Here is a 26,325-nt window from a genome sequence, read left to right on the forward strand (position 1 = left end):
AAAACATTCGGCGTACCGTTGTATCATCCCAACTCATCTTATCTCTCTTGCTCGCTCTCTTTTACTAGTGGAGTTTGCTTACCCCTATCGCGTTTCCCCTGATCCTTAATTCAACGATATCAACGAGCTCTTCCCCTCTCTGCTTGCGGAGAGAGTACACGACGACGAAACTGTGTTTCCTTTGTTTTGTGCTTTGGGGAATCAAGCGCTTGTTGTATGAATACCAAGGAAAAGAAGGGACATTCGTTTTTGGAAACATGGTGCTGCGTGGATCAGGAAGACATCGTGCTGGAGAACACCACTCTCTGGTGGAGACGTGTTCGATGCGGTGACAGATTGATCGAGACCGCTCGAAAGGTTCTGACTGACTGTGGAGGATATCTTAGTGGTGGCAATAATGAGAAAACCCTTGGCCGCCGCTAACTATTGCGCTGATGCTGATGTGATATGATGTCCGAACTTGACCATGTTTGCCACTCTTCTCACGGGAGTATCCATCCTCTACATACCCACCTCAAACGCACCATCAACCAAGCTCCAGAACTCCTCAATAATCTCCTTTTGTCCTTCACCTCCTCGTACAGCAAGATACCTCTGCCCCTCAACCTCTGGGTTCCAGTTCCCCGGATTTGCATCAACCACCATGCCGCCGGCTTCCTTCAAGATAACCCACCCAGCACAAACATCCCATGCCCAGCATCCCGCTTCCCAGTAAATGTCCAAACCTCCGCTCGCAACCCCGCACAGATTCAGCGCCGCCGAACCAAATGATCTCAACCCATGTACCATGCCACCCCCATTTTCCTTTGTGGCTGCCAGCTTCTTGAAAGTCTCACTCTTGACCTTGAAGTCATTCCCGCTCCTGTCACTGCCCCACTCCACAGCAACCAAACAGGTATTCAGTGTCTCTAGCGGCGTTGGTGGTGATAGTGGTAATTTGGTCGTTTGATTCATATACGCGCCTTGTCCTTTTATCGCAGAGTACAAAGTTTGTGTGAATGGGTTGTACACGATTCCTACGGTAGGCTCACGCTCTATCGCTAGACCGAGCGAGATGCTGACGTAAGGGTATCGGTGCACAAAGTTCGTCGTTCCGTCGATGGGGTCACAGATGAATGTCGGTGCTGCAGTAAGTTTGTCGCCGGGCTTCTGGAGAATGATGTTCTAGATCAGTAACTGTCTCATATGCAGTTCGTACGGGAGCATTACGTATGTTTCTTCGCCCATGAATTCATAGTCTGGGTACTTCTCGCGGAGGGATGTCGAAATAAGATTCTCGACGGCGCGATCAGTTTCGGTGACGAGATCGACCGCTGCAATCCAATTTGGTTAGTACTCATCGTTTTGATAGTACAGAATCCCACTTCAGCGATCGATACGTACAGTTCTTCTTCGATCCTGAGCCTTGAGTTGTGGGTTTTGCGGAGACGATTCGTTCACCAGCTTGTTTGGCGATAGAGATCATGAAGTCGTGGACTTCTTGGAGATTGACGCCAGCCATCTTGGATATCGATCGGTTTGTTCTAACAGTTTGCGATTGGAGTGTGATGTATTGAAAGTAGACTGTTTTTTTGGTGATGTTGTAGCTGCGCTCGACAGCTTTCGAACGTCAGAGCTACCTGGGTGCCCCTCGGTGGGGCAGCCTGGAGTTGTGTATGCAGGGTCCGCCACGTGGGGAAACAGCAACTTTTAGCGGTTGACGTTAGAAATCCTAACAAACTATCCTCGCGAAGCACTGAATGTTGGTCAGAAGACATACGAGTAGTATTAGATAGTGATCATGAGATGAATTTACTATTCACGCACGAGTATTGAGCTTGAGGTGCAACATCAACTGCCAGCCACACGACTACATGACCCCGGAATCAATGCTGACACTCGGTAGAGAATAAATGGAGAAAAAGCATGATTTGAGACTTTGCATTGTCGAAGAAAGCACATACTAAGCCCATAGTATGATAACCCGACCAACGAATAGCGACCGTAGCCAGCAAACCTGGGGAACACCAAACTCCAGCCCATATATACAGCCGATTGAATCCCTCACTCCTATTTACACTTCAACATCCCCTTCCAGATCTAGAATCCGTATCCGAGCCACCCGATAGTGTTCGAGTACACACTTAGGTTGTCACTCCACTTGGCCTTGTCGACCCCATCAACTGTAACCATAAATTCGCTACCCACCTCACTCAGTGCAAAAGCCTGCACACTGCTAGCACCCTCGATAGAGAAGACACGACTCTGGCAGTTGCGGAACCCATTTGGTGCGTCAGCGCTTGAACATCCGACATTGTAGTTGCGGAAGAAGGAGTACAAGCCGCCACCGTAGATGAGCACATTCTTGGATCTGAGCACGCGGAGACCATAGGCTGATGCACCAGATGGGTAGACGGGGTCCGAGAAAGCGTCGGACCTGCCGTAGGGCTGGTTCGAGGCATCAGGTGTGGGCATATAATACGGGGTTTCCGTTTGGATGAAGCCCGCGAAGATGTTCGATGCGTCGTTGAACTATCTATTTGTTAGCTTTTGCTTGTATTGCCATGTTACAGAATTGAGAGTGACTTACTTGGTACTGGTATAGCGCATGATGCTCCACGCCGTTAGCCCATAGCCACACGTTTTGCGCTTCGATATGCAGTCCGCGTCCGGTGAAGATGGAGATTTGTGTGGATCGTGCATCATCCAAATCATGATCTGCTGTCCAGAACCAGTTGTTCTCAAAATAAGCTCCGTTCGCGCCCTTGGTAACGTGCACGTTGGTATGTGCAGCCATGCATTGCTGATTGACGGATCCAACAGTGGCAGGGCATTGAGCAACCTGCAGATTGGTACCTTTGGAACCTCCGATACGGGTGTGAACATCCCAGACGCCGGAGCCACGGTCGCTGTTGAGGTTGTATTGGATGACAATAGCTCCTGGAGTAGCACCTTGGGTTTGCACAATCATATCAGACCATTCGATGTGACCGCTCTCGCCGGGTTTGCCAATCTGCATGATGGGTACAGGGCTGTCTTTGTTGCCGAATGTGGCACCTGAGCCCATGATAGCAGAGAAGGTCTCACCGACCATTCGGGAGCCTGGCGGGACGTAAATGGTGTTTGTGACCTTGTAAACGCCATGTTCGAAGAAGAGAACCTACAAGGATGGTAGAGTTAGTGTTTGAAAAAGAGATAAAGTGTAGTACTAAAGCGATTACGCACCTTGTTTTGAGCAGCGGCCCTGGTGATGGCATCCTGTACAGCCCTGGTGTCGTCGGTACGACCGTCACCTGTGGCTCCACTACCACGAGCACTGATGAAGTCACCAGTACCGAGGTTCTCGTACTGCGGCTTCGACTTGGAATAGTACTTGCCACCATCCAAAAGACTTCCTGGTCGAGCGACAGGAGAGATGTTTCCCTGGAATTTCTCTGGACCGTTCGCATTGGGAGCGTACTTGTTGCCCTGACCCCAAGCTTGGATAGTGAGCGTTCCACCTGGGAGGACAGTGGCTCCGTTGCCTACAACAGCGTTTGGCACATTGTTGAGCTTGATGTTCTCGAGTATCAGCTGGCCAGCACCAATAGGCTGACTGGTCCTTGTCCACGCCATATCGACAAACTTCTGACAGTTGGTGATCTCAGAGTCGATAATGACAACAGAGCCGACCTCGAGTTTGTTGGCGGCGGCACCATTGCTCATGGAGAAGGCGGTTCCACAGTCGCTAATTGAAAGACCGGAGTACAACCAGCCCCAGTCCCAGATCTGAGAGATACCGGTGACAGCCTTGGAGATCTTGACATTGCGCATGGTGAACTGCTGGTTTCCAATGTTCATACCATATAAACCACCTTCAATATCAAGGTCAGCCATGTGGCCACCAGATCCGTTCTCAACGAAGATACCAGCATGTACCGAGTCTGACGCCTGGGTCATGCGGATCTTGACATTCTGGATAGTTGTAGCTTGCGAGGCAGGCCAGTGGATACCCTGGAAGCCATTGGTAGGTGCAACAGCGGTGCCATCGATGACCAAATTACGGATTTGTCGTAGAAAGATGTTAGTTGACGTCCAGCCAGCGTTACCGTTGCTGCCATAAGGACTAGCGTCGATGAGAGCAAGAGCTTGGAGAGTAGGAGCAGCCTTCAAAACAGGGAGACCTCGAGGGTTACCGATGAGTTGTGTCATGTAATAGAAGATGATGGGTTTGCTGATGAGGTAAGTTCCAGAAGGGATGTAGACCACGGCTGGGGAATCAGTGGCCGAGTCACACACGCCGGGACCGCAACGGTTCCCGTCGGAAATAGCACGGTTGATTGCATCGGAATCATCGGTAACACCGTCACCTGTAAGAGCGTCAATGGCATGTTGGAATACGAAAAGCAAAGTGACTTACCCTTCGCGCCGTATTCCTTGACGTTGCGGAAGACTTTGTAAGCGCTATTACCGTTGAAGGCAGCCCTTCCATTGCCAGAGAGATCATTTAACCAGTATCCATCTGTGATAGCAGCAATTCCTTGGATGCTGCTTATGTTTGATGCAGGCTCAGTATCATTTGATACTTGTCTGCTAAACCGGGCTACGTAATGTCAGCCTTAAGTTGTAAAAAGGGGGGAGATATTTGCTTACATATAGCAGCACCCTGAATACCGACTGCACCGAGGCAGGCAATCAAGGAGGGTAAGCGCATGTTCGTAAGAATGTACCAGTAGACAATCCTATGTACAGTAGAAACACCAAGAGAAGGTGTACAAAGGAGTGTAGAGTATAGTAATAAAGAAGAGGTCTCAGGAGGGGAGATAATGATGTCTATTTAACACCTCCGTTTGTTTACTACCGCCCCTCTTGGGTGATAGGAGAAGACCCATACACCCACGCGATCAGTTTAAGGATCTGCCCCTACGAAGCCTGCCGACTGGCTAACGAGCAGTATCCGGTGATGAGGAAACCTCACCGACTGCCACTTAGAAGGTCATAAGGACCTACCGCATACTGACTCACTAGGCGGCTACCCCCGTTGCCGTTTGAAGGGGTTACATAGCTCATTTCGGTTCACAGTTCGAGATGTCTTAGTCTGAGTAACGTAGTCTGGGGACTGGAAGAGCGCGTACTTACACCCGTCCCCTTCAAGCCAAATCTCCGAAGAATACTTTGCTTTGTTTAGCCATTTGGCGAGCCTGGTCCACCTTTCCATTTGTCGCAATCTGTCGCTATGATGCACAAAAATTGCAGCTTTCACCGAAGGTTGAATGGTAGCGGATACTGATATGCAACATGCCTTTCGACATACGCCTTGAGTAAGCTGCAAGCAGAGAAGGAGTTGCGAGGAGACTCAGGGGATTTACAGCTAACCTTGATAGGCACTGGTCATCGGGTCGGCCCTACGCATATTTCTTCTGTGAAGTGCTGTCCAGTGACAACGCAAGCACCGAACAAAGCATGTGATGAACACTAATCCTAAGACCAGAGCGAACGTCTCTGCGATTGGCTCCCCGGTCATGAATGCTAGAACCCCGGGTTTGCGCCATCTACCGTAGTTCGACGGCGACGCCTGAATGTGGGGTAGTCCTGGATAGTAGAGCCATGCATCGCACTGCATGAGTCTGCCCTATGATCTTGCCCTGCAGCATAAGCCTCAAGACCGCGTGCTCCTGTTAGTTTCTTCTTGGACGTCAAGGCACTTACTTTACACCGACTGTGCAGTGATGGGGCAAATGCAGGGAGTCTTGTGAGACTGTCGCAAGACAATCAACCTCAAGACCAGCCCGGCAACATTGTTTGGACCTGCCTGATCGGAACAAAGTCAGTTTGAAACGGCACCAGTAAAAGAATTGCAAATGACGGCGACGTCAGGCGCATGAACGCTCACTGTGGAGCATCTAGCGCCGTTTGTGGACTCGGACATGCCCAGGCCTGGGCATGGTAGAGCTTTAGTTGGGTTAGAGGTTGTTCGAGCGCCGTATTGTAGAGAAGGATTTCTTGTGTGCATGCCTTGGAGATTGCAACATCGCAAGCGCCGGCTTGACTACCCCAGATCTTAGGAGCCAGGCCTAGACGACGGTCATGCACAGGGTAGATCATGTGGGTCAGGGTTGGATAGATTAAAAGAATATGGTTGTGACCAGTCATGTGGCCGGAACCCAGCTTGCACGTTCGGCCGATCTGCCACTAAGGGCTGGCGCCGCGCTCAGTAGCTTCATATGTCGCAAAACATGAGCAGATGCCGATGGAATAGTCACAGAGTATGCGATCCAGGTAGTCAAGCGAACGTACGCTTGTAACTTCGGACAAAGTCGGTCAGCCTAATTGCGGTAGAAAAAGTTAGCAGCGCCAATTTCCAAGTACACGCCCGTCTAGTCACAGTATTGGAAGGTGGCTATGGTGATAGATGTTCAAAAATCGAAGTATGACAGGGATTCTGTATTACAGTAGAGAAAAGGGGTTGGGATTTGCATCAACAACAAGCGCAATGTCATCCTGCGTAGGATCATGGCATGCAATTGTATTGTGCGGTGTCGTACGACAAACATGTCGGCACACAGCCGTGTACAAAAGATGGCCACGCGAGTGGTACGACGTCGAAGATGAGAGACTGTATTCATGTACTGGTTTAGTACGCGCTACTTTGGTCGACGTGCTCTTGAGGCTGGTCGGCGACCGGCATCCGAGTGAGGCTCATTTTGACAGGCGCTTTGAGGACATTCCGTAACACATTGTAATACTGTCACATCACTGGCTGTTCACATGTAGAGCATGTGACGGTTCACAACGACCTCATAGCTTGGTTGAAACCCTGATGAACAAGGCTTCGCCGAGCGTGTATAGTGTACCGTGGCCGTCTTCGATGGTCGCACGAACGTATAGTTTCCGATCGCCCGCTTCTTGTCGCTCGATCTTGGCCGTAAGAAGGAGCGCACCGGGTGTCGGCACCGGCTTCTTGTAGGTGGTGTTCAGATCTGTCTGCGTTCAGCTTGTGTGTTAGAGTTGATGCGCGACATGAACAAACAGGCGGTAAAGTAGTTCAAGGCAGCTGCGCGGCGGCCGTCCTCTGTTATCTTTTGCACCTTCCTCTCCATATTCAGCATGATTAAGATGCCGCACATCTCGTCAAGTAGTGTCGCAGCACAACCCCCATGTATGATCTGTGGGTAGCCGTTGAGTCCGTCGCCTAGCTCCACGATAGTCTTGACCTCCTTGTATGCAATATCACCATCTTCTTCGTTGATCGGTCGAAGCGTCAGAAGGCTTCGTATCGTACGGCCTGTGCTTAGAGTCTCTGCGAAGAAGGAATCTTCTCCAGATGCCTTTGGTGTCCGGGAGGCAGTGTTGACTCGAGTCCAATTGGGGTCATTGATCAAGGCAGCAGCCCAAGGAACCGACGACAGGCGGGAAATGACGGCGTCTGTCATGGCGCATCGATATTCTCTGGGACAGGAACCGCCTGTATCGCTCCCGCGACATTTATCGAGGACATGATTGTGGAGCTCTGGGGTAGGGAGATGCCGAGGTGCGACGGATCATGGGGATCATCAGTGCTCAGCTCAGTAAGCCGCCGACGCAGCCTCATTCGTTCGTCGCTACGACAGACATTGATGCTTTAAGAACAAACAACAACACAGTCTGAGACCGATGCCCACTTTGGAACATGCAACTTCTAACAACGAGTGTGGAAAGACTCAAATCTGACCCTAATGCTTTCATGTGATTGCGCACCTCAATAATGCAAGACGTCATCTATACGCGCTAAACAGTACGTCAAAGACACGCGAGCCGTAAACAAGTAGGAAGATCTCAAACTACGCCTATGTCTCAATGATGTAGCTGCCGAGGTACTGATAGGTCATAACCTCCTCTTCCCCAGGTTTTCTACTCCGCAGTTGTAACATCACCAAACATACCTACACGGATAACATCAGCAACAATGGTCGACACATTGCATTCCAAATCCGTCCGCGGCACCCTTTCAAACCCAAAGACCAAAGAAGCAATAAATTCCTCCAAATCTACCCCCGATCTAGGCGATGGCACGAGTCTGAAACCCGCCAGCGACGACAAGAAGTCTTTCCCATCAAATGATTCCGCTCCACCAGCCGGTCAAGGGAATGATACACCGTCTGCCTCTTCGTCCTCATCTTCATCTTCAGATTCTGCTCCCACAGTCTCAGACCCTTATCGCAAAGCTGGTACAAGCGCTGGTGGCGGCGACAAAAAAGCCACAGGCAATGGCGGAAACGTAGAGGGTCGAAACATGGAAGATGGGAAGCAAGGAGGTAAGAAGAATGAGGCAAAGGAGAATCTTCCGCACAGCAAAAAGGTACGAGGTACACTAGCAAATGACGACGGGGCAAAGGTCAATAAGACGCAACTCGGAGATCCAGCCAGCTTGAAAGCGGAGACGAGCAATACGAAGGATATGGGTAGGCAGACGGAAAGAGAGGGGCAAGACAAGAGTGGGAAGAGTAAGCTCTAGACCATGTGGAGAGAATATGGGATTGAGATTCATGTGTAGATTCGATTATGTGAATTCAAGGTCGTCTACATCGTTACTGGGTATCTCTCTAGTCTAGTCTATATGCTACAACCCCCATCGTACCTCTATTGTTCTAATTGCGGCAATGCAAATGCATCGATGAGAACATTCTCAGCTCTCACTAGCTGGCCTCCGTTCTCTGAGGTGCCCACCCCTTGAGCCAGCTCCTCGCCTTATCTAGATCTCCACCCTCAGCTTCCATTGCAGCAATACACCACTCTAGACCGTATCCACCTTTGCCCTCAATGCCCTTTTCTGCAGCAATCATCTCAGCTAGCGTTCTAGACTTCTGCGTCCTCTCGTCGACGCAGAAGTGCAGCGGAGTATCATAGCCCTTCCCATCCATGCCCTGCAAGAATGGCTTCACCAGTGGGATAGCGTCTTTAGTGGGTACAGACTTGTCTTCCTGTCCCAAGTTCTTACGGCCGGTGCGACAATATTCGTTCTTGCACCAAGCCTTCCCACAGCCAGTAAGTAGCTGAGAGAGGTAGCGGCGCTCGATACGGCGGCGGAGTGCTTTGCCTTCTGGGTCGTGCAGAGAGACGTAGAGAGGCCCGAAACAGACACTGCACAGGCCGATCTCGTTGCCTGGGCCTTGGCCTTTGCGCGTTCCAGCCCGTGTATCGCCTGCCTTGTTTGCACCATCTTGAGTACGGCCGCAATTAACGTTCCGACACATGCGCGGTAGAGGGCGGGACAGGCGTTCCAGATCATGATGTCGGAGATGTGTGTCCATATCTCTAAAGCGAACGATCTTGTTGCAGAGGTGACATTCTGTTGTTCGGCCGCCGTCTGCTAGTTCATGTGGTGTAAGGCCGGAAAGGAGGAGTTCTGGGGACTGATCATTCGGATCACCTTCCTGTGGAACCTGTAGATGACAGAAGCGGCAAAGAATCAGTTTGCCAGGACATACTGTAGTCTTGTGATGTGAGAGCATGGGTATCGACGGGAAGTCCATATCGCAAGTCGAGCAAAGCTGTGGCGTATGGTAGAGAGCATCATGTTTCTGTCGGCTTAATGGAGTGTTACCAGTGAAGGTATCATGGGGACAATGCCAGTGGGTTTGGTAGGCAGGCGAACGCTTCTGAAAGACTTGTCCGCAACCTTGTGGGCAGAGAATGTTGTTTCGCAAACAAAAGTTCTCATGCAAAAAGAGTGAGCCTTTGGGCACTCGTTGTTTGCAGTTTTGACAAATTACTTCGTCCGGTCCCATCGCTCCATTGGACTCCAGAACATCTTCCATTTTATCTTCTGCTTCTGTATTGGGATCGTAAACCGACACCTTCAAGTGGAAGGGTTTGGGTGTGTTTGAGGGTGATTCGGATGGGTATGCATGGACTGAAATCCACACAGCTTCTGCATCGTCGAGTTCGACATTTGTAGGCCGCAGGCGTATGCGTTTCGGGTACTGACTTGTTACGTCTGCAAAGACATGCTCGTCTTCCCGTGGACGAGCTCTTTGTCGTGATGAATATGGACTGACAAATAGATCAACCTCATCCTCATCGTCCACTTCATCTAAGAGAATTTCCAAGCCTCGAGATCTATCCCATGACGACAGCTCGAAATCAACATATTCTCCGTCAAGTACTTGTCCGGTTTGCGCATTGAATATGTCAACCAGCCCGCCGGTAGAACTACCTTGCGACGTTCCGGGTGCACGGTGCATCTTCGCAGCTATCCTCTTCATTGTTTCGCGTGCTTGTTCTTCATTCAAAGCCTCGATGTCCACCTCCAGGTCCGTGTCTACCACGCAAATCCCATCTCCTTCAGGCTTGAAGCCATCTACAAGGAAACGAAACTCCTCGCGCTTGCCACCAACGCCTCGGCCACCGTCTACAACCAAGACCTCGCCATTCGTCAATGTTGTAAAGTTGGATCTAAGATGCTCCTCAAGTAGCGATTTCCAGTCTTCTGGGTCATAACCAGCTTCGAGCGGCCGTAGCTTTACAAAGGTGCCCTTCGGCAGCTGTTTGGCATGCACTGTAATCTTTGTGGATGCAGCACCGTTGTTTTCGAGTGGTGCTGCTCCGTTCGACATGGCCGCATCGACTTCCTCCTGCCCATCTGGACTAGCATCTCTCGACGGCTCTGCAGATTGTGTCTGGATTCCCAACGCCTCCTTCAGGAAACTGCTCAATACGATCTCGCCCTCTTCTGCAGAGAACTCGCGTATCCCTGCATGTACAACCCTGCCGTTTTCCGGGTTCACGAGTCGAAAGGTAAGTGGGTGGGGTAGCTGCTGGAAGCGGTCCTGCGTCTGTTGTCTTGCGTGGCGTTCGGCGTTGAACGTGTACGGGTTGAAGGGATCGAAGGCGGTGATGTGAGGTCGATTTCCGTCGACGTGAACAACGGGCGCCGCAGCGAGAAGCTGCTCCAACGCTGACGGTGGAAGGAGAAGTTTGTCGCCCGGTAGCGTGCTTCGAGATACGTGCGCGAGTTGGTATTGAGCGGACCACTTCAGCTCTGCTAGTTCTGCTTCCGAATTCATGGTAGATGTGTCTTACCTGCGGAGAATCAAAGGTAGAGACTGTGGTGAGAAACGCATCAAGGATCGCAGTTGTTGTGCTGGAAGCGTGAAATGGCTGACATATGCGCCTCTCTACTCGAAGCTTCGGTGAATGCCTGGCGTCATTGCGCTTCCTTTCCGCGCCTCGGCCCGTTAGGCTTATCGATAGCGCTCGCGCCTCGCGTGGTAACGCGTGAAGGTACCGCCACCGTTGGACGGAGAAAACTACCCATTTTCCCCAATCCTGGTCTCTATCTATATTCGGCCTGGGATCTTGGGCGTCCGGTGAGCAACCTTTCCCCTTGGTGCATTGGCGAGAGGCGATCACTAGCCCTCCGTAGATACTCCGATAGACTATCGCGGAGGGTATCCAACATGCAACCTCTAATGCGCGTGGAAATTCAAGCAATCAAAGTTTGCAAGTCTTTTCGCTATTCAGCAAGAGATCCTTGGCTCTGCCCGGGCACTATCTTAAGGAGCTCTGGCACCATCTATACTAAGACTCCTGTTGAGTTTCGATATGTCGATTCATGCTCGTAACCGGCCAACGTGGGGCTATTACCCCGGTGGCTTCCAGCGTCGCGTCGCATGCTTGACATCTCGCAGCGACTGTTTTAGCCTGTTTCCACAGTCCATGACCAAGACCTCCGGCGCGGCCTTGGCTGCAAGACGTGTTCCAATCTATGCTTCATCGCGGCCTGATCTTGCAGGAAGCTTTGAGTTGCGTACTACACCGGCCTTGGCAGGGTCTCCATTTGCGATCGCCGCAGGGAGCGAGCCATCGGCGGTATCCCACGCCTACGCAAACCCCATCTTCTGCAGCGTCTCAACCTCGATTAGTCTTTCCTTTTGCTCATCCAACACACACCTGCAGTGTCAGATCAGTGGCACGTGCCTGTCTGGCCTGCCGTCTTGCATTGTGATAAAGAATCGGTGAGTACCCATCTAACCTCTGGCCAAATTTCTCTGGTTGTATTCCTCGAGCACTCGCCATGGGCCCTTCCACTTTCTGTGACGACCTCCCTACCTCCCTGGCGGACCTACTTTCCAACACCTTGATCCTGCGCCAAACTGCTCCCTACCTGCCAATATCTGCCCTTCGTAACCTGTCGCGAACCTGCAAGTCTCTACATCATGCCGTCTTCCAGTCGCCAGAAGCCTTCCGCTACCTGGACCTCTCCCCTGTAAAGTCTGCTATTGTGCCTTTCGATGGACCTCTTGATGTCGGTGGTGTCAGTTTTCGCGCTGAGCGAATGGATGAAGCCCTCACAGAAGACGATTTTTACAGCGGTCCTTTACGCCACATCTTCAACAGGCTGGAGAAGCTCCATGTCCTGCGTAACGTACACACACTCGTCCTAGACGGACTCAGCGTGACAGCAGAGTTGGTCAAAGAATTGCTTACGGAAGAACGATTCAACGTTCGTATACTTTCTATTCGCGAAGCTAAGCACATGAACGAGCGCAAGCTTCAGCAATACCTCCGATATGCGGTTCGACCGTCAAGGCCTGCGGGCACACCTCGAGTCAAAGGCATCTACATCTTTGGACCCCGCGACCGGACCCCGCGTCCTACATCGCCCGTGACGAGAAAACTGTCCGCAGACATTCCTAGAGGCGTGACGACTTCGCAAGGGGCGCAGATTGGGGCACAATGGAACGAGAAATCGCAACAAGCCTTGGACGCTGTACTAGCGCAGACCGAGGACAAATGGTATCAATCTTCTGGCAAAATCATACCAAAGCGGCCGTCCCCGGAATGGGCAGAAATACTCCAAGCATGCGAAGGCATCATTGCTTTCGATGCTGTTCTGTGCAGAGGACCACGACATGACCCGAGCAAAGCATATGTTAGGGATGCAACTGCGAGTGGAGCAACTCATCCATCCTCTTTCCTGCGGCCTACAATCGCAACTGTCGCACTTGGCCCATCGGGCTGCGAGACATGTCACTCGTCTCCAGAAGGACCGGCAGTTTTCGGCGACTCAAGCCCATCACACCATCCATTACTCAGCCCGGTACCGCTGCATGGCTCCTCTGTGCGTGCTGCCCAGATACCGCATACTCTCGACGGTTCTGTGCCACCGCCTCTGATAGTGCGATGCGAGGACTGCCTTAAGGGACGTTGGTGCGAAAGATGTCACAAATGGTGGGACGAGGATTGTTATACTGGATCCGTTACCGCCCAACGTACGGAACTACAGCAGACCGAGCTTACTGAGAGCTTGAAACCTGATGGGACCAGTCAACTGCTCCCAAAGCAAACGATCAAGGTACATATGGGCCTCTGCGTGGAACACTGCCTCCGTGAAGAAATGATGGCCGGAGCCGGTAGCGACGGGATGTGGGGATGATGGACCTACCTTGGCGCGCGAGAAGCGATGCTACCTTGAGGCCGTTACGATGTAGTTGGATTCCGGAAACCAGTCTTACCCAGACTGGCCGTGGAGCCTGGCTATTGGATAATTGCACCTGGAACTGTCACTTGCGCGCCAAGGTAAGTGCTCGATCTTGAATCAAGAAATAGGCTAACGTGAACTGCTGCAGGTTATCGGTGTAAGACGTGATTGTTTTGGCTGTGGCCATACGTGCATAAGCTGTAAAGAGCTTTTTATTCGGACTTGCAAGAAATGCAACAATGAGTATTGTCGTGAAGATAACGATGCGTCTTCCGACACCATGGTCAGTACAATACAGCGAGAGGTATAACCTGCTGCTAACGCCTAGACAGTGTGACTGGTGCAACTATACGTCAAGACGAACCAGGGAGATGTACTGAACTTAGCGTCTGAGGCTTGGGAAGAGCCCAGATACCTTCCGTGACGACGGACACGACATTGCTTGCGAATACAGCAACTGTCGGTTTTCTGATGTATGAATGATGACTCTCCTCTTAGAATTAGTGTTAGATACCCCTCTCAAGCCCACGAATAAACATTTCTGAACATGTGTTGTCAAGTTCACGAACAATCATCCCTCCTGCTGTGTGTTTGCATTTCGAGTACATGCAGTAGTGCCATGTGGTTTCGTCGCCTTCATGTTGCTGCCAAGCCCCGGCGGCTTGTGAATGGCCAACGCCGATGCACACGATGACATGTGGCTGCCACTTTGAGCCGCAACATTGCAAACAAACAATCTTTCCTTCAACTTCAGCGAGCAAGCCCTCCGTTCCCAAAACCAAAGCCTACTTTCCCCGCGATCTGTCCTTTCCGCCCGGTAGTCTCTGGTGACGTCGTCTCCAGCTCCACGTACCATCTTGACCCAAAACCACCTCCGCTAGACCTCCGCCAGGCTCCAGCACCGCGAACACCCTACAGCCAGATCATCACAGCTCGAAACCTACTTCCGATCACGGGACTACACGCAATTGCATATTGAACAATGGCGCAATATGGCTACGGACAAAATCCTCAATACGGCGCAGGAAATGCGCAGAACCTCCAATTCTACCCATCTTCATTCTCCAATCAGCCAGTATCTGGACATTCTACACCGTTCCAGGCAAACTATGGCGCACCGGCAAGTCAAGCATACCCCGCACAGTATGGCGCGGGGTTCGCTGCACCGGGCGTGAGTGGTCAGATGGGCATGGGCAGTTCAGGGCTACGGACAGGATGGCTGGCAGCTTTTGGTACTGAGGGGTAGGTCGCGAGGATGTGTTTGTGTAACAATCGCTGACTTGTAGCAGATATGACGGAGAACCGCCGCTATGTACGCAACACGACTTCACGATCGCATACAACGAGCTGACATTGTGTAGTGGAAGAGTTGGGAGTGAATTTCAGGCATATACAAATGAAGGTCGGTTCTGGACCATGCCTCGTGCTATCCACAGCTGACGATGAATAAGACATTGGCCGTTCTGAACCCATTTGGTCGTATCGACCAGCACATCATGGACGACAGCGACGTAGCAGGTCCTATACTTTTCTTCTTGATTTTTGGCACATCATTGTTGGTATGAAGGTCGATAGCAACTCAGGGAAACAAGAGCTGACAGGCTGCAGTTGTCCGGCAAGCTTCATTTTGGTTACATCTATGGTAGGCCAAACGACTGGTCGAAGAAGACAATAGCTGACTGAGACAGGCCTGGCGTTCGTCGGCACAATTCTACTCCACCAGATCCTCTCGCTCATGTCTCCGCCTGTCAACGCGGTTGAGGCAACCCCTGGAGACCACGGTCACCCGCATGGCTCACACCTCGGCTCCTCGCTGACATTCCCGCGATCAGCTTCGGTGCTTGGATACTGTCTGCTTCCTCTCGTCCTGGTATCGATGTTTGGAATCATTGTTCCACTTGACGGGCTGTTTGGATATCTTCTGACAAGCTTGGCTATCACATGGTGTTCTTACAGCTCCAGTTCGATGTTCACTGTTGTTGGTAAGTTGAGACTTCTGATAGGGTTGTTACAGAGACTAACATACTTCACAGGGCGCATGACTTCGATGCGAGGCTTGGTAGCATACCCCATGGTTCTTTTCTATGGTAGTTTTGGTATCATGGCCATCTTCAGCTCTCGGGGAACTGGCCAGTTGGCGGCAAAGGCGGCGGGATCATAGAAGACTGCAGTCGGAGAGCAACACAAGATGCTTCTGGACTGGAATACAACAAAATCTAACACACATGCCTACAATATGAAGAATATAACTGAAAATAAATCCAAATATCGCTTCCAAATCATCTCTCACTGCGTTGAGTCATCTGGCCAATCGGAGTGCAGCTGACCTGCTTAGAGCGATGACGACGAGGACCCTGCACGAAATTGTTTCTCCCGATAAACTCCGCCACCCGTTCCATCTTCTTCAGCCCTATATACCCTTGTTTGCCTCTGGTTTTCGCAGCCGTAATTCTTCTTCTACACGATTCTTGATAATGGGTTGGTTTTGGGCAGACACCGCACCTGCTGCACCTGCTGCACGTGTTGCGCCGCATCCTATGCCTCGAGGCAGCATGGAGCCTCCAGTATGTTTTGTGCCACTCCACATGCGCATGCGCCTCTAACAACATCGCAGCCAGAATGTCCAATGCACAAGAAACCCACAGCGCCCGTAGTCGCCGAAAAGAAGACACCGCAAGGCGCCTGCCCCTACGTTCCGCCTGAAAATGCCTCCACCGGCGCATCAGAGCCACCACCAAAGACCGGCTTACTCGCTCGTCTAAACCCCCTCAATAACATGTTCGCCGAACTCTCAAACGAGCGAGCTGACACGCAATCCGTAAACCTCCCTCTCGAGCGCGAAACCTCTACGATTCCCAAAGGTGACGGGTCACTCTGGGAGTACCCCTCACCCCAGCAAATGTACAACGCCATGCTACGCAAAGGCTACACCGACACGGACATCACAGCCGTCGAGTCCATGGTTGGCGTACACAACTTCCTCAACGAGGGCGCCTGGGCGGAGATTATGGGCTGGGAGCGACGCTTCTCCCGCGGTTTAGCAGAAGGCTATGAGATTTGCAAAAAGGGCGAAGACGTCGCAAACTTTATGCTCGGCACACACGACGACCCCTTTGACACAACAACCTGGGACCAAAAGGATGTCCAACCCCCGAAACTCCTTCGTTTTACCGGTCGCCCTACGGAACCGACGCCGAAATCTCAAATACTGCAATGGCTCGGTTATGTTATGCCGGAAAAGTTTGGCACGGCGCCCCCGTTTGATCGCCACGATTGGTTCGTCGAACGCTGCAACGAGAAAGGGTGCAAGGAGATTAGATACGTGATTGATTACTACGAGGGTGAGCCCGAACCTACGGGCGAGCCAGTCTTCTTCCTCGACGTTAGGCCGGCAGTTGATGGTCCAACAAGTGCAGCGGAGAGGTTGATCAGAACGGGCACAGATGTCTGGTGGAGGGCGTCCGGGGGTGTGGCGAGAGAGTTGAGGAAGTTGGAGGCGGCAAAGAAGCAGAAGGAAGAGGAGCTGGCTGCTAAGAGCAGGCAGTACAATTAGGATGACGGTATCGGCACGTGTATATGAAGCATTGCGCGGCGTTTGTTGGTTTGGGTTTCTGTATAATTGGTTTGTACGACATACGGACTTTGCTGATGATTTGGGTGGGGGTTCACTTTTGTGGTTCTGTCGTTACACTGGTACATTTCTCTACTCCAGCTTTCCTCCTGTAGTTTTCCTTCACAGTATTTATTTATGCCCAAACACGACATGAAGCCTTGCTACCTATGCACTCCAATAAACGTCCTCTCCCCCCGATACATATGAATGCTTCGACTGAAATGATCCTCATCTTCTTCTTCCTCTTTAATCCAAACACCGTCCACAAGTTTCGCTCTCACCATCTTCTCCTCACCCTCATCCCCTTCTCCAGGCAACGTCCCCCCGTCTCTCGTCTTGCCTTCCGCCATTCTGACCCCAACCGCCTCAACCACCGTATCGAAACCTTGTTCCACATCCTCCTCACCCCATGGCAGCGCCTCGACATCAATCTGCTTCTCCTTACCCAGCAAGCACATGACAATGACCATAGCACCTGCTTTGGACATGACCTGGTTATGCTGTTTACACGCATCATCATTACAGCATTCATTGCATCCTTCAAGACAGTGACAAGACGTGAGTCGTTGACACGCTTGATTGAGCAACGTATCAATGAACTCAAATGCTTTGGTGCTGATGCCAGAACCGCTCGCCCCGCCTTTTGCGTCATAAAACGTCAACCGAGCAGGTCGCTTCCTCGTTGATTCCTTTTGCAAAAACTCCTTCTCGGGAACTTTGCATTCCGTGCGTACATCTCCCGGCATGCTGATGACGAAGTTGGGCATAAGGGACAATACGGCGTGTTCGGCGGCGTGGATGCCCGCTGCAATGTTCAGACGTCGTGACTTCAAGATATCCATTGCGGATTTCGGTACGTCAAGCCACATGCCTTTGCTAAACAAAATGATGGGCGGGTTGTCGACCTGAACGGCATCAAGAATACGGCGCTTCTTGTCAATCTTGAAGAAGCCATAGACGACTTGTTGAATCTTGATGGGGCCGTAGAAAGCTTTGCATCGGGAGCCGGGGATACGGCGGATGGCTTCTGTTTCGACGGGGTCAATGTCTGTATAATCACGTTGCTGCGTTGTCCAGTCTACTTTTACGTATTCGACCTTTGCAAGCATACGCTCTTGCGAGAATTCCTTAACGAGATAGGTGTTTCCTTGGTGTAGGAATATGCCGCCGTCGTAGAGAGTGAAGAAGGCGCGGCTGGCTTCCAGTTCTTCGAGTACCGTGTTCTTGCCGTGTGTGATATCGATGATGGCGAAATGGTCCTCTTCGGTATCGCGAATTGCAACTGTACGAGATGGCTGAGGGAGGAAACGAGAATTCACGTGATAGAAGCCCTCCTTGTCGCATCGCATGCGTTCTTTGGCGATTTTGGGAAGGAGAGGGCCAAAGTAGGTAGTGTCGGCTTCGACATTGATAGGCATCTCGAATGCAGCGCACTGCACGTGGCCTTCCAGAACAAGCATGTTCGTCAAGTCGACTTGGAGTGCGCAGTTAGGTTTAGTGAAGATTTCATCTGGATTTGACATGTAGTACTGGTCAGTGGGGAAGCAGTCGCCGACCAGAACAGATAGCGAATCTCTGTTTCTCCTACCAGCACGACCACTCTGTTGACGGAGGTTGGCGATGGTGTAGGGAAAGCCGACTGTAATGACAGCATCTAAGGAGCCGATATCGACTCCGAGTTCTAGAGCGCTGGTAGATACGATACCACAGAGCTTGCCGTCAAACATTTCTCGCTCAATTTCTCTTCTGTCTTGCGGCGTATACCCACCTCGATACGACATAACTCGAGGGATAACCTCCGGTCGCTCCAGGTTGGTTAGTTCAGTTTTAACAGCAGAAATCAGCGCTTCACATTGCTTGCGTACACGGCAGAATGCAATAGCTCTTATGCCTCTCAACATCAATTGACAGAACAGCTTTGCTGTCTCAGCCATGCAATCACCACGTCCCGAAGTAGGGTCGCCAGGATCTTTGAAAGGCGTGTTCCAACATAAAAACTCTTTACGTCCGGAAGGGGAACCATCGAAGTCTGTCAACTTGACATTGTCAACACCAAAGATGGTCTTCATATGCTCTTCGGGGTTTGCGACTGTAGCTGAGCAGGAGATGAATTTGACGTGACGATTTCCGACAGCAGCGCATATCCTTCGTAGACGGCGCATGATAAACGCCATATGTGCCCCGAACAGTCCGTTGTAAACGTGCAGCTCATCCACCACGACGAACCGCAGATTCTGAAGGTATGTCCGCCAGGCATCTTCTTGCGGCAAAATTGTGATGTGCAGCATATCGGGGTTTGTGAAAATAATACGTGCTTCGTCACGAATATAATTGCGCTCGCTCATGGGAGTGTCTCCATCAAACGTCTCGACTAAAACTTCTTCGAAGCCCGGCATGAATCGTAAAAGCTCCTTCATACTCTTTCTCTGATCCTGCGCCAGCGCTTTTGTTGGAAAGATGTACATAGCTCTTGTGCTTGGTTCTTGTTCTAGTTGGTGTAGAACAGGGATCTGATAGATCAGTGATTTACCAGAGCTGGTCGAAGTTGACACTATTACGTTGTGCCCATCGTAGAGATTGTTTATTGCCTCCGCTTGGTGGGCGTAAAGCTGAGTGATGTTTTTCGTGTTATACAGCGCGTTGACAAGATTCTGTGACATGGCGAAGTTCAAGTCGCCATAAACAGGTTCCTGGGGGTCGAAGACACGGTGACCATCCGGCACAATCTGACCAGTATACCACTCAAGTGTTTTGATCTCATTCAGGATGTCGGGAATAGGTTTCCGCTCGGCTGGTATGGAGGCTGGTAGCAGCGATCGATCTGGGCCGGGCGTGGAATGTCGGCTCTCAGTCGGCACAGGAACGAAAGCCTCTGAAACTTTCTTGATCTTCTCTACCGCATCAACACCTTCCTCGGCGCATTGGTTCAGGAATGCGTTGACTGCCGATGTGAACTTGAGATTCCTCTTCTCAATCAAATTCATCATCTGCTTTTGGCTGTACACGGGCATCTTGAGTTCCTCATTCCGCAGCTTCGTCGTGGCCTTCGTAGGCTCCCCAGTCTTCTTGTGTTGTACCTGGCGCTTCAAGTCGCCATCGATGAATTCAAACAGCAGCACCTCCTTATGCTCACCCTTGTCCGGTTCCGGCCCAAGTATCGCAAAGTCCGTTGTTGATCTCCCGTGAAGGTTGTCTTCTGCACCCATGACATTGATTAGAAGCATTGCTTCATCGACATAGGCAAAGTTGATGGCCTTCGGGACCAATGCCGTAATCTGCGCCACATCTTCAACCACTAGCTCTCGCTGTATGTTGGCTTCGACTGTGCTTCTTAGATTTTCAAGTGTGGTCGCAAGGTGTTTGCGTGTGCATAGAAACGTGTAAACAAGGTTCACGGCGCGATGCACCTGAGCCAGCTTCGTGAAATGTTCAGGCCACGGTATCGACGTTTCAACGAATGTGGATGAGTTGTTGCGCGCGAGAGATGGTCTGCCAGCACCGCTCTTCTTCGGCGCACGCCGTGGCTTCTTTCCTCCATCATGCGCCTTTGTGGGTACGCTCGTAGTCGTCGTCGTCGTCTCAATGGGGTCAGGTTGGTTGGGGTCGATTAGCGAGCCGTCGGGTCCAACGATCCTGTGAGCCTCGCTCGGCCCCTCGCCCTTTGCAGCCGATGCTGCTGGTTGTGTTTCCTCGTCCTCGACGGTTTTCCGTTTTCGCTTTCGTACGGTCTGATCGGAGACGGTGGCGGCCTTCATTCGAGGCATCTTGGGGGCATTGTAGTTGTTATGGACGCGACGTCGGCAGGGAGCTTTGTCTTCACAATCAATGACGCAATGGCGCGAGGAATGGCCAACCTCGCACCATGCAGAAACTCAGTCCAACTGTTCATTTACCTGTCAGAGATCACATAGACACGTTCATGACTATGTATCTGTCTACGCAAGTGTTCTGTACAACTGCTTGCAAAAAGACGCGACTTTCGCGTTCCGAGGCTGCGCGTTGTCACGCTCTCACGTGCAGCGTAGTCCTGCCCCATCTTCATTTCAGGTCAAGCTCACGACGATGCACGGCAAAGGATTCGAAGAAATATAAGCGTGTTTTTCTTCGAGAGTATGGAAAGAGTCCATGATGTATTAACACACCTTCCCCAGGGTATATGGCAATGAACTCAGCATCCCGCCCATATTCCACCACCCAAGCAGCCACTTGTGAATGTACATAAAGGTATCAAACATGAAGCACTCCTCGCTAGAATGCATGAGATCAGAAAAGACAGACCTGAACACAGAATCAACAGACAGTAAGCCATTATATCGTGAATGAAAGATGCCATCGCTCGCCAGAAAAAACATATCGTCTCATCGAACCCTGTGACGCCTGGGTATAGGATACAGATGGTCCGTTACCATCTGCTATGCTCATAGGCCACCTGCACCAGGTAGCAGCATCTCAATGCACTTGGTCAACAAATTGCTTGCCTCGTGCAGCAACTCCCACCGCGTCTTCTTGAACATGTCTCTCATAATGATCAACAGCCCCAGGCAAGCATTGCGGTTAGATGTCTTGCTCAAGTCCTCTGGCGATCTAACACCGCCCACACGGTTGAGGTAGAGTACCATATCCCTGACTTTGTCGTCATAGCTTGGAAGTTGGTACGGCTCCTTGACTGGGCCATCAAGCGCGAATCCGTACGACCAAACAATTAACGTGGCAAAGTACAGCACCCATGGCCGATTGAGAAGGTAATCATCGCGCGCCGAGTAGGAGAAACCAGCACTAGATGGGGTGTTGGGATTCAAACTGTGGTCCCCTGCGACCATGACGTTGGAAAGAAACCGGAGCGCATAGAAAGTGGCGTCCCGGGCTCGGGCAGTGGGGGCCCACATCTCCTTCATGCGGCGCTGTGCGCCATTGTAGTCCTGCGGGGTTATCGACCTCCCAAGTAGTCTGGGAGCGCCTGCATAGATCTGACAATCGACGATATCGACGTGCATGGCCATATGCGCCAAGTGATGGAGGACAGTCCGAGATTCGAAAACGTTGTCGTCATCGATACCATGAGAGTATCCGTATGAGTTCGAAGCAGGGCGGTCCTCCGACCGGTTCAGTGAGCTGTCGAAATCTTGCTTCCAAAAGTCGAAAGCACGAGTTAGCGATCCTCGCCACTTGTCGCGTCCACCTAGTGCGGTCGTTACACCGAGCGAGCTGACTTGCAAATCCCGCTGGTTCATGTGCCATGAAACGCTCAGCAAACCTGCCATCAGTATTGTGCGCCCGAAGGAATTGGTCCGTACCGTCTGTCCATTCAGCGTCTTCTTAAGACCATCGAGGAAGGACATTGGTTTGATGCCGTTGGAAGTCAGGGATTGTTCAACCCGACCCACTTCGGAACTACTCGTTGCAGACCAGAGGGCTTCGTCGCATGGCAGTGGAAGACGCATCTCGTGAGCAACCATGACAGCGCTATGTCCAAACATGGTAGCGTGGATGCTGTCCATGACAAAAGCCGCGAATGCCGCCCTCCTAGTAGCCTCATTCGTGATCCAATGGTTCCACCATTCGTCAGGCGTGTTTGCTCCGCCAATGCCATTACTCTTTCCATCTTTGACGCTAGGAGGCGAGTCCATGGCTGACCGTCCGATCAACGAGCTTCCACGCCTCATAAGCGTTAGTGTTGTGGCATGATGGATGTGTGCTCGTTCATGCAACGGGCGTGTAGAATACATCTTCTCGAATACTTCGAGAAGGAGCAGACCCTGAAAGATCCACAACTTGGCAGGTGGGCGGAAATCAGCGTCCATGAAAAGCTCCCAACGCAAGTGCCACGCCAAGAAATTGGCCAGCTGGGCGCAAGCCTGTGTTGTCTCTTGACCATAGTTCTTTTCTAAACAAGAGGCTCCGAGGCACATGATGGCGAGTAATAGGAGCTCAGGACAAGTGCTTGCGTTGAAGGTTGGCTTGTGGAGGATTGGCAGCTGCGGGTGGAAGTGAACCCAGTATGAGCTAATGTATGTTTGCATCATGTGCAGACTCAGCACATGGCGGCTGTCATCTTTATCGCCCTCCATGATATCCTCCTTCTGCTTCTTGACTGGTGCATGGTCTGTTTCGTTAAAGCGCAGGTGAATAAGGTCAAGGAGGTCTTTCCGCTTATCTTCAGACAGAGCAGATTCTGGAAGCGTGGTGTCTAGTATGCTGTGAACAGCCATTGGATGTGCAGGTGGTGCAGGGTTGTTCAGGTAGCCGGCGACTGAGGGGTCATAGTTAAAATACGGGGCTTGAAGTCCAATTTGGGATGACGCACCAGCTACGGGGTTTATTCCGCCCGGATAATCCATGGGCGATGCGCCTCCTGGGTTGAACTGATTGTCATTGAAGAGCCAGGCAGCGAAATCGTCTGCCATGGCGAATGGTGAGCGGCTGTACCCAGCGCCACCAAACATTGGTATGGCATAGGCAGGATTCTGCTCCATTATGGCGTCAGAGACGTTTTGCATTCTGTTGTCTATCTGGCCAGTGGACTCGACACCGTTCATGGGCGTCTGACCAGAAGTGCCATTGTAGAACTGGTTCTCTTGTTCTCGAGAAACTGGGGTGCCGGCTGATTGTGGATACTCTGGTGGGGGTAAGGAGGAGAAGGGAGGGAAGTTTTGTTGTGATTGATACGCACTTGCGCTGTTTTGATAGCCAGTCGAGGAAGCGGAGGGAGTATACTGGGATGGTGTAACGGCAGAGTTGAAAGGTGAGCTCGAGCCATACGAGCTTAGGTTTGAAGTCTGCGCGCGCAGATCGGGCCGGGTGAAGCTCCCATTACCCACATGTGGGGAGTTGTGGAGAGACGTGCGACGTCCACTATAGTTGCCCAAAGCGGCCGGACGTGGTGGGGGTGCAAAGTTCCCGGTGGCCTGGGGCTGCATATCGTAGGGCTTAGCCTCTGAGCCACTACGGTAGGTATCGTCGCTCCCTGTTCTTTGTAGCGAGTCTTGTCTGCTGAGAGTGGTGGTGGAGCCGGGAGAGTGGAAGTTTGGCGGCGACATGTGGTTGCCAGGGCCAGTGTTGGAGGCACCCGAGGGCGGAGAATGCATGCCGTGCGGGCCTTGGGTCTTGATGCCGTGTGGTTTTGAAGGCGGTGCATTCTTGCCACCCAGTGCAGCTGTTACTATGGGATTCAGGTTGTGCATGTTGAAGGTATCCTTGCGCAGCAGTTGCGAGCCTCGTGCCGTGTGTCTCTCCTTGTGGCGCGCGCATAGGTCTTGCCGAACAAAGGATCGGTGGCAATCGGGAAAGTCGCAGTGGTAGATTTGCTTGGGGTTGTCTATGCAATGTCAGCCTCGCTCTACCAGCTCTGTCGAGGCATGTTGCAGGTGCTGCACTCACGGTTCAACTGGTGGCGGTACAGATGCTCTGCGCGGGAGTAGCTCTTTCCACATCCCTCGTGCGGGCACTCGAACTTCTTGTCGAGACCCTTTCTGCTGCGCCTTCGCTTCCTCGAGGAGCCATGGCCGTCGCCCTCAGCATCGCCAGTGTCGCCGTCTTCGTCTCTGTCGCGTCGACGGCCACGGGCGTCGCCACTGTCTGGCGATGCGGGGGTTGGAGGCTCGTTCGCAGCGCCTGCAGTCGTGTCCATCTTGTCTCGGAACTGCGTCTGGATCTTGCCTAAATCCGACGCGTGCGCAGCATGCATAGACAGGACTTGCGCCGTCATTGCCAGTGGGAGACGGAATGCAAATGTCGTGTGTCGCGACCTTGTCTCGGTGCGCGTCTCTGGGGTCGAAGGTTGGGGTTGTGTAAATGGTGTTGATGTTAGTCTAGAGGCGCTCGGCGATGGGCGTGCATGCTGCTTTGGGAATCACACGGCAGGCGAGATGCTGGGGCGGGCAAAAAAAGGGACGGCGTGGGTTGCCCAGATGCAAATCGGCGGGATCCTGGGCGATGACTTGCAGGTCGACGTCGGAGAGTCTCTGAGCCTCTTAGAGTGGAGGCGCGTGTGTCGTGTGGTGTAGTGTCGTGGAGAGAACCCTGGCCTGGGGACGTGGGGAAGAACGACCGTCGTGGGAGCAAGCAAGACGGGCGCGGGCACCCTGGTGGGAATGCAATGGAGTGGACAAGGCCGGTGCCGACTTGTGACTTGGGACTTGTGACGAACGACAAACCACCAGCGATCGGGACTTGTAGTCGTGAGCCGAAAGACGCTTACGCTGCTGGCCTACGCCTGATGTCCGCAGTAGCCGCGATAAGAACCAAGATGCCGTGGCAGTGGATAATGTCGTCTGCACTGTGCTCCAGCCTTCCTGGCAGGCAGTGAGGGGTAGACAGCCAACTTTGGAATCTTCCGACGAAACCCAGGCTCAGCCGTCAGCAATTAACTTTGATCCACGGCGGCTGTGATATAATGCTCGCGCCCGCCTGCAGCCCAGCCTGAGCATCAGAGTGTGGAGAAGCGACAGCCCTCGGTGGCGTGGGATGGGCGACCGCGGGCGCGTGGGGGCTGCTCAAGCACATTTAGCTGATGTGCCCTTCTCCATGGCCGTCACCACTTCTCGTAAACCCGCCTTCTCTTTGGCTGGACTATCGAACCGCCGATATCAGCATGTGCCTGTTCATGCACCCTATGCACGGAGCTGCACGAGATGCTGCACCAAGCAGCTTTGGACACTTTTTCATTCCAGACCTTGTCCGAAAAGTCATCCTTCCGACTCCTGATACTGCTCTACCATCGCTCAGCCCAACCACTCCTTCACCATGGCCCAACAAACAACTAATTTCCACACCTCATCACACGCGCGCCACACACGGCCCTTGTCCCATTCGCCAGCATTTACCCAAGTGCTAGCGTAAACTCGGCCCGTCGGCCTCCAATTGATACTTGCATGCTGGGCGCCCTACCCCAGGATCTTCTTGCCGCGCAGCGCGACAAGAGACGCATCTACGGACGGGACCCGCCAATGAGGAGCGGGCCGGGAGTCACCCTATGCTTTTGCGGCAATCGGAGCTCGGCGAGCAGCTCGTCCAACGCCTGCCCACATTCGATGTTTGTCAATTTATACATTACTCTACTTGCGTATGATCAAGACAGCAAATGGTTGGTTGAGCCTCATCAGCCCTACCTGTCCTTAGGGACGTTGCAGGACAGGTCATGCTGTACAACACGACAACGTGGATGAGTGAGGCCTGCCTTCTGTGAAAGCCGCCCCCAACCACCGACTGGACCAAGGCTCTGTACAGATAAATTTTCCCTTCCTTGCCACTGAGGTGCCAGCCACCACGGAGAATATACAGCATAGCATCGCAT

General features: G+C 52.1%; 9 protein-coding genes across 9 annotated transcripts; 3 read left to right on the top strand and 6 right to left on the bottom strand.

The window, feature by feature from the left end:
* Positions 1-510: 510 nt before the first annotated feature.
* Positions 511-1,501, bottom strand: GT037_001269 (inositol monophosphatase; the record flags this gene model as incomplete). The annotated part of the gene is made up of 3 exons (XM_038926316.1): positions 511-1,164; positions 1,210-1,313; positions 1,384-1,501. Coding segments are annotated over 3 exons (876 nt in total), but the record flags the coding sequence as incomplete, so codon positions are not given.
* Positions 1,502-2,079: 578 nt separating this feature from the next.
* Positions 2,080-4,672, bottom strand: GT037_001270 (glycoside hydrolase family 55 protein; the record flags this gene model as incomplete). Its single annotated transcript, XM_038926317.1, has 5 exons — positions 2,080-2,511; positions 2,570-3,139; positions 3,205-4,328; positions 4,379-4,561; positions 4,612-4,672. The coding sequence occupies 5 exons, from the start codon at positions 4,670-4,672 to the stop codon at positions 2,080-2,082; spliced, it is 2,370 nt and encodes a 789-aa protein (XP_038792173.1).
* A 2,084-nt stretch (positions 4,673-6,756) lies between these two features.
* Positions 6,757-7,391, bottom strand: GT037_001271 (uncharacterized protein; the record flags this gene model as incomplete). Its single annotated transcript, XM_038926318.1, has 2 exons — positions 6,757-6,938; positions 6,989-7,391. The coding sequence occupies 2 exons, from the start codon at positions 7,389-7,391 to the stop codon at positions 6,757-6,759; spliced, it is 585 nt and encodes a 194-aa protein (XP_038792174.1).
* A 512-nt stretch (positions 7,392-7,903) lies between these two features.
* Positions 7,904-8,452, top strand: GT037_001272 (uncharacterized protein; the record flags this gene model as incomplete). Its single annotated transcript, XM_038926319.1, has 1 exon — positions 7,904-8,452. The coding sequence occupies one exon, from the start codon at positions 7,904-7,906 to the stop codon at positions 8,450-8,452; it is 549 nt and encodes a 182-aa protein (XP_038792175.1).
* A 181-nt stretch (positions 8,453-8,633) lies between these two features.
* On the bottom strand, positions 8,634-11,003 carry GT037_001273 (ubiquitin fusion degradation protein; the record flags this gene model as incomplete). The annotated part of the gene is made up of 1 exon (XM_038926320.1): positions 8,634-11,003. The coding sequence occupies one exon, from the start codon at positions 11,001-11,003 to the stop codon at positions 8,634-8,636; it is 2,370 nt and encodes a 789-aa protein (XP_038792176.1).
* Positions 11,004-12,013: 1,010 nt separating this feature from the next.
* On the top strand, positions 12,014-13,375 carry GT037_001274 (uncharacterized protein; the record flags this gene model as incomplete). The annotated part of the gene is made up of 1 exon (XM_038926321.1): positions 12,014-13,375. The coding sequence occupies one exon, from the start codon at positions 12,014-12,016 to the stop codon at positions 13,373-13,375; it is 1,362 nt and encodes a 453-aa protein (XP_038792177.1).
* A 1,027-nt stretch (positions 13,376-14,402) lies between these two features.
* GT037_001275 (cytochrome c1 heme lyase) lies at positions 14,403-16,973 on the top strand (the record flags this gene model as incomplete). The annotated part of the gene is made up of 9 exons (XM_038926322.1): positions 14,403-14,662; positions 14,710-14,732; positions 14,782-14,822; positions 14,872-14,979; positions 15,029-15,062; positions 15,109-15,402; positions 15,454-15,553; positions 15,756-15,984; positions 16,035-16,973. The coding sequence occupies 9 exons, from the start codon at positions 14,403-14,405 to the stop codon at positions 16,971-16,973; spliced, it is 2,028 nt and encodes a 675-aa protein (XP_038792178.1).
* Positions 16,974-17,194: 221 nt separating this feature from the next.
* Positions 17,195-20,797, bottom strand: GT037_001276 (p-loop containing nucleoside triphosphate hydrolase protein; the record flags this gene model as incomplete). Its single annotated transcript, XM_038926323.1, has 1 exon — positions 17,195-20,797. One exon carries the CDS (start codon positions 20,795-20,797, stop codon positions 17,195-17,197), a length of 3,603 nt encoding a protein of 1,200 aa, XP_038792179.1.
* Positions 20,798-21,451: 654 nt separating this feature from the next.
* Positions 21,452-24,738, bottom strand: GT037_001277 (dead deah box helicase; the record flags this gene model as incomplete). Its single annotated transcript, XM_038926324.1, has 2 exons — positions 21,452-24,348; positions 24,411-24,738. The coding sequence occupies 2 exons, from the start codon at positions 24,736-24,738 to the stop codon at positions 21,452-21,454; spliced, it is 3,225 nt and encodes a 1,074-aa protein (XP_038792180.1).
* Between the last annotated feature and the right edge of the window lie 1,587 nt (positions 24,739-26,325).

This window comes from Alternaria burnsii (assembly GCF_013036055.1).
Source record: "Alternaria burnsii strain CBS107.38 chromosome Unknown 705, whole genome shotgun sequence".
Taxonomy (NCBI): Eukaryota; Fungi; Ascomycota; class Dothideomycetes; order Pleosporales; family Pleosporaceae; genus Alternaria; species Alternaria burnsii.